At 40.2% G+C, this 12,385-nt stretch overlaps 1 protein-coding gene across 1 annotated transcript in view; it reads right to left on the reverse strand.

The window, feature by feature from the left end:
* Positions 1-2,334: 2,334 nt before the first annotated feature.
* The window catches only part of LOC135477756 (ATP-dependent translocase ABCB1-like), a 78,070-nt gene continuing 68,019 nt past the window's right edge, over positions 2,335-12,385 (reverse strand). Inside the window, 6 exon segments of the mRNA XM_064757959.1 lie at positions 2,335-2,635; positions 4,185-4,331; positions 5,012-5,218; positions 5,746-5,943; positions 7,533-7,695; positions 8,353-8,493. Coding sequence (XP_064614029.1) covers positions 2,438-2,635; positions 4,185-4,331; positions 5,012-5,218; positions 5,746-5,943; positions 7,533-7,695; positions 8,353-8,493 — 1,054 coding nt within the window. The 3' untranslated portion in view covers positions 2,335-2,437.

The raw sequence follows: 12,385 nt of genomic DNA on the forward strand, positions 1-12,385 counted from the left end.
CTATCATCTATTTATGATGTGATCAGCTGGTTTAAACATAAACCAATATGTAATTTTACATACAATACTAGTTGTACAGATCAGTGAAATATATATATATATATATATATCTTTGCAGCTTTCTTTTTGTCTCCCATCACCAAATCAGCCAACCATCATTTGAAGTGGTCTTTGTCCACATTTCTATTATTTCTGGTCCAGTCAAACAGTTCTAATAAACTAAAAAAAAAAAAGTTTGTTGTAAACAGTATGCTAACAAATCACAAAAAAGGAATGTTAATTTTCTCCTCACCAACTCAACATGTTTTTCCTAAAATGTAACAAAAAACTTGTTTTCACACAAACCTTTTAGGTCAACTTTCTGCAAACAAAATAATAAAAATAACTAACAAAAACAAACAACACTCTTCGTTTACAGCAAAGATATGTAAGCCTACAGACTGACCAAGTGGTGAGTATCTATGTATATGTGCACTTCACCAAAAGTTAAGACATAAAACAATTCACTACTACAAAATGAGGATAAACACTGGGCATATTTCTGTGCAAACATACAAAATATTCTTCTGGTTACAATTAAATATTGCAGTTAGACATGTACATGGTTTCTGATAAGAAATAGAACATTTGTATGCTTCTGATGATTATGTTGTAAAATGGGTCATGCTACACAATTAACTGCTACTGGTTAGTTAGAGCAAATATCATCGTTCATGGCAAAAAGAAGGTTTTCTTCATATCCATATCCAGCCACACTGGTGAACTTGCCTTAGTCGAATATGGGTTACAATATGACATCAACAGTATGTTTCCCTCAGGGTGGTATTGTAACTCATGGCACAGAAATAACTAGTATATGTATAAGTTCGGAGCACATGATAACATCCTCACCACAACACTGCAAAAGCACACATAACAGCAGAATGTGATAAATCCCTGCATATCTAACTGTGTACAGACAAAGTAACATTCAATACCGGATTGCGGATGATCCCGAGAGTTAAGACACCCCTGAATATCCCAACAGCCGACACATCCCTGATCCCGGATCATCCTGAGAGTAAAGACATCCCTGAATATCCCAACAGCCGACACATCCCTGGTCGCAGATGATCCTGACAGTAAAGACATCCCTGAATATCCCAACAGCTGACACATCCCTGATGGCAGATGATCCTGACAGCAAACACGCTGAGGACACATTCCATATTCCGGATGATCTTGATAGGAGACACATCCCTAATTCTCGGGTTATCTCCTGACAGAAGACACATCCTCAATTTCTGATGATCCTGACAGTAGACACATCCCTAATGATCCTGACAGCAGACACATCCCTAATGATCCGGACAGTAGACACATCCCTAATGATCCTGACAGTAGACACATCCCTAATGATCCTGACAGCAGACACATCCCTAATGATCCTGACAGTAGACACATCCCTAACGATCCTGACAGTAGACACATCCCTAATGATCCTGACAGTAGACACATCCCTAATGATCCTGACAGCAGACACATCCCTAATGATCCTGACAGCAGACACATCCCTAATGATCCTGACAGCAGACACATCCCTAATGATCCTGACAGCAGACACATCCCTAATGATCCTGACAGCAGACACATCCCTAATGATCCTGACAGTAGAAACATCCCTAGTTCTTGGGTTATCTCCTGACAGAAGACACATCCCCATCTCCTGCTGATCCTGACAGTAAACACATCCTGTATCCCTCAAGGGCTTTCTCCCACAGACAACAGAGACGCATGTAAACCCCTGTATGCCCCATCGTCATAGGGGCATTCGTCCGATGATCCTTTGGCAAATCCTCTACTGTGCCCAGTTATAGCTGTACTGACGAATACAAACCCCTGTATGCCCCACGATGATCCTCCAGCATACTATGTACTGTGCCCAGTGATAGCTGCACTGACGACATGTACATCTTCAGTGTTTAAACGCCTGTTTGCAACCAGAGGTACACTGAAGCTTTATGGTCTCTCTCAACAATTGATCACCTATATTCTGAATATCACAGTTGTAAAAGCAACTAATACATCCATTGGCCACGAGCCTTCAGGCTTGTACCGCCATATTAAACTCACGGTTCGTTCTAATCTCACAACAGCGAGTTCATAGGGGTGGATGAAATGTATACATATATGTCACCTAGAATTAAGTCAACCACACTTCTTATTTCCAATATGTTCAGTCTTTGTGCAGCCAGTGCAGCCAATACAGTTTTTATGAAGTGGGGATTTTTTTTTTTTTTTTTTTTTTTTTTTTTTTTCTTTTTACATCAAAAAGGCAGAGGTCAACCATGCTTCTCATCTCAAGTAAGTCAAGTCTTTCTGTAGCCAGGGAAATGTTTGGTTATTTGTCAGACAGGTAGAGTTCACAAAAGCTTCTTGTATCGAATATTGAATGGCCTCATTTTCTGGCCTGGATCATCTGTAACCTGTAGTAGAAACCCTGTTTGGCCATGAGCTCTGAGTGAACTCCTTCCTCCACCACACGGCCATGGTGGATCACACAGATCTTGTCCGCGTTCTGAATGGTCGACAGTCGGTGAGCAATGACAATGGAGGTGCGTCCTTGTCTGGCTTTGTCCAAGGCTTCCTGTACCACCTGTGGGGACAGAACAAATATATATAATATCAACTTTATGTATCAAAGATAGCTCATCCAGTTTAAAATGATACTGTAATTTCTTCATCAAGTCCCTCACAGATAAAAGATTACCATATTTCACCTCAAGTTCAGCGTTTTCAAGTGACACATTTCACTTGATCCTGATTGATTCATCAACCTTATAGGGTCACTAAAAAGTTCTTGGTGAAGCTTAATCTCTTGGCAGAAAAACCTAAGAGTAGTGGCAAAGTGTCTATTAAGACAAACCCTCACTCACAACCAAAAACCAACATTTATTTATTTGATTGGTGATTGATATTTCACTTATACAACGGTGGCCAGTGTTCTGGTGATAGGAAACCATGCAGAACCAGGGGGAAATGACCATCTGCAGGTTTTCTGGCAGACTTTCCCACAAACGGATGGAGATGACGCTGGCATGAGCTGGTCTTGAACTCATAGTGACCGCACTGGTGAGAGGTTCCTGGGTCACGGTGCCGCCCTGGCATCCTAACCTTCTGGGCCACGGAGGTCCCCAAAAACACACATAAGCATTGTGTGAAATTATTTACTGATTTATCTGATAGGTGTTCAACAAATTTTTCACTTCACATACAACTGTGGTCAGTTTTATGGGTGCAGAAAACTGGAACATACAGGGTAAAACCACTGGCATTTGGCTGGTAATTTTGAAACTTTACCACATCTGACACATACATTTTCATTTCCGGAAAGTGCTCAAAATACATGTCAAATTTCTGGGAAGCAAGTAATCTAACAAATTTCATTAAAGACCAAGGTCTCAAGGAATCAAAATTATACTGTATTCTTTCAAACAAGTACAACATGAGCTGGTTTCACCAAGCACACTTGGTTAAGTAATCCCTTACATGTAGCTACCAGGACAACATACGTTATGTAGTAGAGATACAAAGGGCGCTTTCCCAAGGGTGACTTAACCCTAAGTAAGTTCCATAATCCCCAGCTTATTATCTGCTGATGTTTAAAGTAAAGGAAAGCTACATGTAGCATATGAAGTCATTTTCATCACACAGACAACTAAAAACTATGCGTAAAAACACTTCCATTTATTTTTTCATGATTTTTTTATGAGTTTTTAAAGGTATTCAAAGATTTGAAAACTATGGTAGGCTTCATGGTATCAAGGAATTCGGACCTCACATCACCTTTTTTCCTGATGTTCACCAGAAGGAAGGAATTTTTGGGAACATTATTTCAGTAATCTTTCACTCATGGGTGAAGAGAAATATTCCAACATTCAGTGTCATGACTAGAGATGGATAACATTCCTGTGACGTCAGAGTTCCTAACCTCTGATTGTATGGTCCATAAAGCCCAACTTACAACTCAAATGTTTGAGCGCCTTTAACTCCTTAATAAAAATGTAAATAACATAAATGAAAGCATATTTATGCATATATGTAGCTTTAGGTCGTCTGTTTAGTGATGCATACTTCGATTTTTAAAGGTCTTTTCCTGTAAGGGATTAGGTCAATTAATGTTGGCCTCTTGGCAGTGCACATACCTGTTCACTCTCTGTATCGAGTGCTGACGTCGCTTCGTCCAGCAGCAGGATCTTGGGACTGCGAACCAGAGCACGGGCAATAGCCACGCGCTGTTTCTGACCACCACTGAGTTGTGTCCCTTTGTCTCCAGCACTTGTTTCATAACCCTGGAAATACACATTTTACAAAAACAAATCATAACTCTCAACGTTTTTGTCAATGAACACAAGAATTACAGTTCACTGTCATCTCTACAGTAATTTATTTATTTAAGTGCTCTAGTTCACGAGGTAATTTAACCACAGACGCTAAACTACATTTGTACTGGGGATTCATTCTTGGGACAGGACTGATATACGATAACAGATGTAGTTGCTGACTGGGGTGGCACAACACTTAAATGACATAAGAAATGTGAGAATTAGTATACACAGGGAAATTAACTGCAGTTTCAAAGGCACTAATTAGAAACATAAAAAAAAACTGCACAACAAAATACATTTCATAAATCTGAGCCCAGGGGGAACCCACAACCATCAGGAAGTTGTTGACAAGGCGTTCTCCCGTATAGCCGGTGAGGAAACCAGCATGAGCTGAACTCACAGCGACCACAATGGTAATAGGCTTCAGAGTCAATGCACTGCACTGGCCCGCTATGGCTATGGTATCGCACTGGGTTCCGCAGACATCATTGTGTGCATGAAAAGCAACCCAACTCACATGCACGCAGTTTCTGATATAGCATGAGAATATGGAAGGTACTATCATCGTATCAACTGTGTAGCTGATAATAACTGTTATGCCTGCCCCACTTCCCTCAGCCACCACCCTGTTACCAGACACTCACATTAGGTAGAGACTGGATGAAGTTGTGGATGTTAGCATTGCGAGCAGCGTGGATCACCTCATCCATGGACACTTCACGCGTGTTGTCCCCGTACGCGATGTTCTCTGCAATGCTACGGTCAAACAGCACAGGCTCCTGGGATACGATGCCAACCTGCTGACGTAACCACTGGATGTTCAGCTCCTTAAGACCGTACTTGTCCAGAAACTACAACGACAACAACGGAGAACAAACAGTATTTAATGTTTTCAGTAAATTCCTTTTTGAATACAAGACCTGAACCATTTAAATAGATGTATGAGAGCTGAACCGTTTGCATATGACAGCTGAACCGTTAGAATATGAGAGGTCAAACATTTTGAATATGAGGTGCGAAATTTTGAATATTATAATGCTATATGTAAACTTTGATTTTTATCAATTTAAAAGTTCTAACCAGTTGGCAATACCTCATTGACAAAATGGCTGCTCTCACGACCTTCTTTTAGTTTGATCACATAAATCTCAAAATATTTATATGAATGGAATTGCCGGAAGAAGAGCAAGCTAGCAAACCCATTCTAAAATCATAAGGTTCAAGTGTACATTACACATCTCTTTCTGCTTTGATTCTACATGAAATATTTAAAATATTAAAACTTTATCTGTTCAATGTCCGTTCACCTTACATGCATGGTAAGAATACTTATTTTTTATATTTTTAATATTTTCCCACCTGCAGGAGAACAGCTTACCACTTGTCCATCTGTCGGATCATAAAACCTCTCCACAAGGGCTACTGACGTGCTTTTGCCACAGCCACTGCTACCCACCAGGGCGAGCGTTTGCCCGGGGTTGACACTGATGTTCAGTCCGTCAAGGACCGTGACTCCTGGGCGAGTAGGGTAATGAAACTTGACATCAGTGAATGTCACAGCACTTTCAAAGCTCCCCTGAAGGATGAAACAAAGAGACAAATGTTAGCATATTTACACACAAGTCACTGTTTACAAATCGAAAAATAGGTATGTAGAGGCTGTGCTATCATAATCCCTTGGCTCTGATGAATTAGAAATCCCTAGTCATTGAGTGAGTGAGTGAGTGCTTGGGGTTTAACGTCGTACTCAACAATTTTTCAGTCATATGACGACGAAGGAATCATTAGGGTGCATGTACGTATAATGTGCCTCCTTGTTGCAGGACGGATTTCCACCGCTCTTTTATTTAGTGCTGCTTCACTGAGACGACTTACCGAAGGCAAGTAAGCCGCCCCGCCCCGCCCGAGCCATTATACTGATACGGGTCAACCAGTCGTTGCACTATCCCCTTCATGCTGAACGCCAAGCGAGGAAATTACAACTTCCTCTTTTAAAGTCTTAGGTGTGACTCGATCAAGGATTGATCCTGGATCTACCGGTCCCGAAGCGGACGCTCTACCAACTGTGCTATCCGGGCCGGTCCTAGTCATTGAGGTTGGATACATCACTGCCCAGCATGCCATGTTCACGAAAACTAAAGAGCCTATCATCAAGTTCCACCTGAGGAATTTTCCAGATGCACAAACCATTACTCATTCCAAGGCTTATCTACAAATACAGAACTGCCTGATTTTCCAGGCTTTTCCAGGCCCCACTACAGAACTGCCTGATTTTTCCAGGCTTTTCTGAGCCCAACTACAGAACTGACTGATTTTTCCAGGCTTTTCTGAGCCCCACTACAGAACTGACTGATTTTTCCTGGCTTTTCTGAGCCCCATTACAGAACTGACTGATTTTTCCAGGCTTTTCTGAGCCCAACTACAGAACTGCCTGATTTTTCCAGGCTTGTCTGAGCCCAACTACAGAACTGCCTGATTTTTGCAGGCTTTTCCAGGCCCAACCACAGAACTGCATGATTTTTGCAGGCTTTTCTGAGCCCAACCACAGAGCTGCCTGATTTTTCCAGGCTTTTCCAGGCCCAACTACAGAACTGCATGATTTTTGCAGGCTTTTCTGAGCCCAACTACAGAGCTGCCTGATTTTTCCAGGCTTTTCCAGGCCCAACTACAGAATTGCCTGATTTTTCCAGGCTTTTCCAGGCCCAACTACAGAGCTGCCTGTTTTTTCTAGGCTTTTCCGAGATCAACAACACAACCGCCTGGCTTTTCCCCAAGCCTTTCCTGGCCCAACTACAGAACTGCCTGATTTTTTCTAGGCTTTTCTGGATCCAAGTACAGAACCGCCAGATTTTTCAAGGCTTTTCCAAATCCTGGTAAAGTTACTGCATTTCATCCAAAGTTCAGCTTAATTCAAGCAACACATTCCGACTGATTCATCCATCTTCACAGGTCACTTTTTTACAGGAGATTTTTGTTTTATTTTGTCTTACAGGAGAAGTTTGATAAATTTCTTATGAAGAAACACAAATGTTCGCACTAAAAGCATCAAGTATTAAGGCCTTAAATTAAGTTTCTTAAAGTGTATTTTCACAGATCAAACATAGGTGAAATATAGTACATTTAGTACATTAATCCACTTCCTTATGTCCACACTCGTCTACTTACTGGAGCTGGTTTTTTACCCTCATCAGAGGAACTATCAATGTCCGGTACTCTGTCCACAAGCATAAATATGCGTGATGCAGAAGCCTTAGCCTTGGCGAAGTCCGGGGCAAAGGCACTGGCCTGCCCCAGTCCCATAGCTCCAAAGACAATGGCAGAGAACACCCTGGAAAACAAACACTGGTACTTCAGTCACCAATCTTGTTGATATTTAGAGCTGCTGGATTCAAAGACAAATCAGAAATCAGACACCAGATTCCAGTTCTTAATGGTTCAGATGTAGCAGGAGGGTTGTCAGATGCAACACGTACATGGCAAAGGCTGGGGTACCCTTACTCAGGGCACCCAGCTCTCCTCCACCCACAAAAATTAAGGATCAATTAGAAAATATACATATAAAAAAAAAAAATGAATCGAAGAGAAACTACAAAGACCTACAGCGAACTTTAGAATCAGTGACAACTTTGTTATAGCCCAGAGGCTTAATACATAATACCTATAAAAACATTATAATTTATTTAATAGGGGATCAATTGTATGTACCCAACACATTTCATTTGTTAATTTTTTTTGGCAGACCAGACTGGAAAACCTCACAGCCCAAGACAAACCAGCCAAACTTGGATTGGAATCTGTGATCGCAATGGTACCGATCAATTGTGGTATGAGTGATCCTTCAGCGCTATAAGCCAGCGATGATTTTCCAATAAATTGCTTATGTTACATAACTAACCGAAAGTTGAGAATAAGCACTGCAGTTTTGCTTTTGTGAAAACTTTCGAACTGTGGACTCAGAAGTTGTTTACCAAACCAGTCAACTCACTTGAAAACGTCAGTGTAATTCATTTCATCATTGGATATGAGGACAGCACCGTAGTAGAATGAGGCAGCATACGCGAAGAAAATAATGGCTTGAGAAAATCCGAAAGCAAATCCATAAATGTGACCCTTCCTCAAGGCAGCCCTGGAAAAACAGTAGCATCAGTTAAAGTTTTGGTTATTTGTTAAGAGTCCAAAGAAGCTTACAACCATGAAGACTATTTTCAGCTCATTGCTAAAAAGGAAATCAATACGATCTCAAGAATAAAAAGGCACATTTTTCAGGCAAGTAAATGTATAAAAAATATAACTGTTTGTGGTGAAACATACATTATTCTAGAAGGATATAGTCCAACCTCTCAAACAAACTTCAAAATGTGCTTTCCAAGATTACTAAAACGCTCAGAAATGTGCAAATTTGTAATCCCGGACAAAATTTCACATCATTTCTCAATTAATCCCCAATTCTTCGTAGCATCTTCGCCTGAAGTGTCATGATATACCCAAATGCTTCTCATTTTTTTGGACGTCTGATCCACTCTCTTTTGCCAATATGCATGAAAGTGTAACACGAATACACAGATTCTAATCTGTGACATGGTTAGTCCATCTAAGGAGGAAAATATATTCCATATTTTTACTTTTCTGAAAAGACTGGGAGGAAAACGTAATTTCTGGCTTCCAGCACAGCTAATTAAGGTCCCAAAAATCAGAATTACACTATGTAGAGGCCTCCCAAAAATCAGAATTACACCATGTAGAGCCTCCTAAAAATCAGAATTACACTATGTAGAGGCCTCCCAAAAATCAGATTTACACCATGTAGAGGACTCCCAAAAATCAGAATTACACTATGTAGAGGCCTCCCAAAAATCAGAATTACACCATGTAGAGGCCTCCCAAAAATCAGAATTACACTATGTAGAGGGACTCCCAAAAATCAGAATTACACTATGTAGAGGCCTCCCAAAAATCAGAATTACACTATGTAGAGGCCTCCTAAAAATCAGAATTACACTATGTAGAGGCCTCCCAAAAATCAGAATTACACCATCTAGAGGACTCCCAAAAATCAGAATTACACTATGTAGAGGACTCCCAAAAATCAGAATTACACTATGTAGAGGCCTCCCAAAAATCAGAATTACACTATGTAGAGGCCTCCTAAAAAATCAGAATTACACTATGTAGAGGCCCTCCCAAAAATCAGAATTACACTATGTAGAGGCCTCCCAAAAATCAGAATTACACTATGTAGAGGCCTCCCAAAAATCAGAATTACACCATCTAGAGGACTCCCAAAAATCAGAATTACACTATGTAGAGGCCTCCCAAAATCAGAATTACACTATGTAGAGGCCTCCCAAAAATCAGAATTACAACTATGTAGAGGCCTCCTAAAAATCAGAATTACACTATGTAGAGGCCTCCCAAAAATCAGAATTACACTATGTAGAGGACTCCCAAAAATCAGAATTACACCATCTAGAGGACTCCCAAAAATCAGAATTACACTATGTAGAGGCCTCCCAAAAATCAGAATTACACCATCTAGAGGACTCCCAAAAATCAGAATTACACTATGTAGAGGCCTCCAAAAATCAGAATTACACCATCTAGAGGACTCCAAAAATCAGAATTACACTATGTAGAGGTCTTCAAAAATCAGAATTACACTATGTAGAGGCCTCCCAAAAATCAGAATTACACCATCTAGAGGCCTCCAAAAATCAGAATTACACTATGTAGAGGCCTCCCAAAAATCAGAATTACACTATGTAGAGGACTCCCAAAAATCAGAATTACACTATGTAGAGGCCTCCTAAAAATCAGAATTACACTATGTAGAGGCCTCCAAAAATCAGAATTACACCATGTAGAGGACTCCCAAAAATCAGAATTACACTATGTTGAGGCCTCCCAAAATCAGAATTACACTATGTAGAGGACTCCCAAAAATCAGAATTACACCATCTAGAGGACTCCCAAAAATCAGAATTACACTATGTAGAGGACTCCCAAAAAATCAGAATTACACCATCTAGAGGCCTCCCAAAAATCAGAATTACACTATGTAGAGGACTCCCAAAAATCAGAATTACACTATGTAGAGGACTCCCAAAAATCAGAATTACACCATGTAGAGGCCTCCTAAAAACTAGAATTACAATATGTAGAGGCCTCCCAAAAATCAGAATTACACTATGTAGAGGACTCCCAAAATCAGGAATTACACTATGTAGAGGCCTCCCAAAAATCAGAATTACACTATGTAGAGGCCTCCCAAAAATCAGAATTACAACTATGTAGAGGCCTCCCAAAAATCAGAATTACACTATGTAGAGGCCCTCCTAAAAACCAGAATTACACTATGTAGAGGCCTCCTAAAAATCAGAATTACACTATGTAGAGGACTCCCAAAAATCAGAATTACACCATCTAGAGGACTCCCAAAATCAGAATTACACTATGTTGAGGGCCTCCCAAAATCAGAATTACACTATGTAGAGGACTCCCAAAAATCAGAATTACACTATGTAGAGGGACTCCCAAAAATCAGAATTACACCATGTAGAGGCCTCCTAAAAACCAGAATTACAATATGTAGAGGCCTCCCAAAAATCAGAATTACACTATGTAGAGGACTCCAAATCAGAATTACACTATGTAGAGGCCTCCTAAAAATCAGAATTACACTATGTAGAGGCCTCCCAAAAATCAGAATTACACTATGTAGAGGCCTCCCAAAAATCAGAATTACACTATGTAGAGCCTCCTAAAAACCAGAATTACACTATGTAGAGGCCTCCTAAAAATCAGAATTACACTATGTAGAGGCCTCCCAAAAATCAGAATTACACCATCTAGAGGCCTCCTAAAAATTACACTATGTAGAGGCCTCCCAAAAATCAGAATTACACCATGTAGAGGCCTCCCAAAAATCAGAATTACACCATGTAGAGGCCTCCCAAAAATCAGAATTACACTATGTAGAGGCCTCCCAAAAACCAGAATTACACTATGTAGAGGACTCCCAAAAATCAGAATTACACTATGTAGAGGCCTCCCAAAAATCAGAATTACACTATGTAGAGGCCTCCCAAAATCAGAATTACACTATGTACAGGACTCCCAAAAATCAGAATTACACTATGTAGAGGCCTCCCAAAAATCAGAATTACACCATCTAGAGGACTCCCAAAAATCAGAATTACACCATCTAGAGGACTCCCAAAAATCAGAATTACACTATGTAGAGGCCTCCCAAAAATCAGAATTACACTATGTAGAGGCCTCCCAAAAATCAGAATTACACTATGTAGAGGCCTCCCAAAAATCAGAATTACACTATGTAGAGGCCTCCTAAAAACCAGAATTACACTATGTAGAGGCCTCCTAAAAATCAGAATTACACTATGTAGAGGACTCCCAAAAATCAGAATTACACCATCTAGAGGACTCCCAAAAATCAGAATTACACTATGTTGAGGCCTCCCAAAATCAGAATTACACTATGTACAGGACTCCCAAAAATCAGAATTACACCATCTAGAGGACTCCCAAAAATCAGAATTACACTATGTAGAGGACTCCTAAAAACCAGAATTACACCATCTAGAGGCCTCCCAAAAATCAGAATTACACTATGTAGAGGACTCCCAAAAATCAGAATTACACTATGTAGAGGACTCCCAAAAATCAGAATTACACCATGTAGAGGCCTCCTAAAAACCAGAATTACAATATGTAGAGGCCTCCCAAAAATCAGAATTACACTATGTAGAGGACTCCCAAAATCAGAATTACACTATGTAGAGGCCTCCTAAAAATCAGAATTACACTATGTAGAGGCCTCCCAAAAATCAGAATTACACTATGTAGAGGCCTCCCAAAAATCAGAATTACACTATGTAGAGGCCTCCTAAAAACCAGAATTACACTATGTAGAGGCCTCCTAAAAATCAGAATTACACTATGTAGAGGACTCCCAAAAATCAGAATTACACCATCTAGAGGCCTCCTAAAAATCAGAATTA

This window comes from Liolophura sinensis, chromosome 11 (assembly GCF_032854445.1).
Source record: "Liolophura sinensis isolate JHLJ2023 chromosome 11, CUHK_Ljap_v2, whole genome shotgun sequence".
In the NCBI taxonomy this organism is placed as follows: Eukaryota; Metazoa; Mollusca; class Polyplacophora; order Chitonida; family Chitonidae; genus Liolophura; species Liolophura sinensis.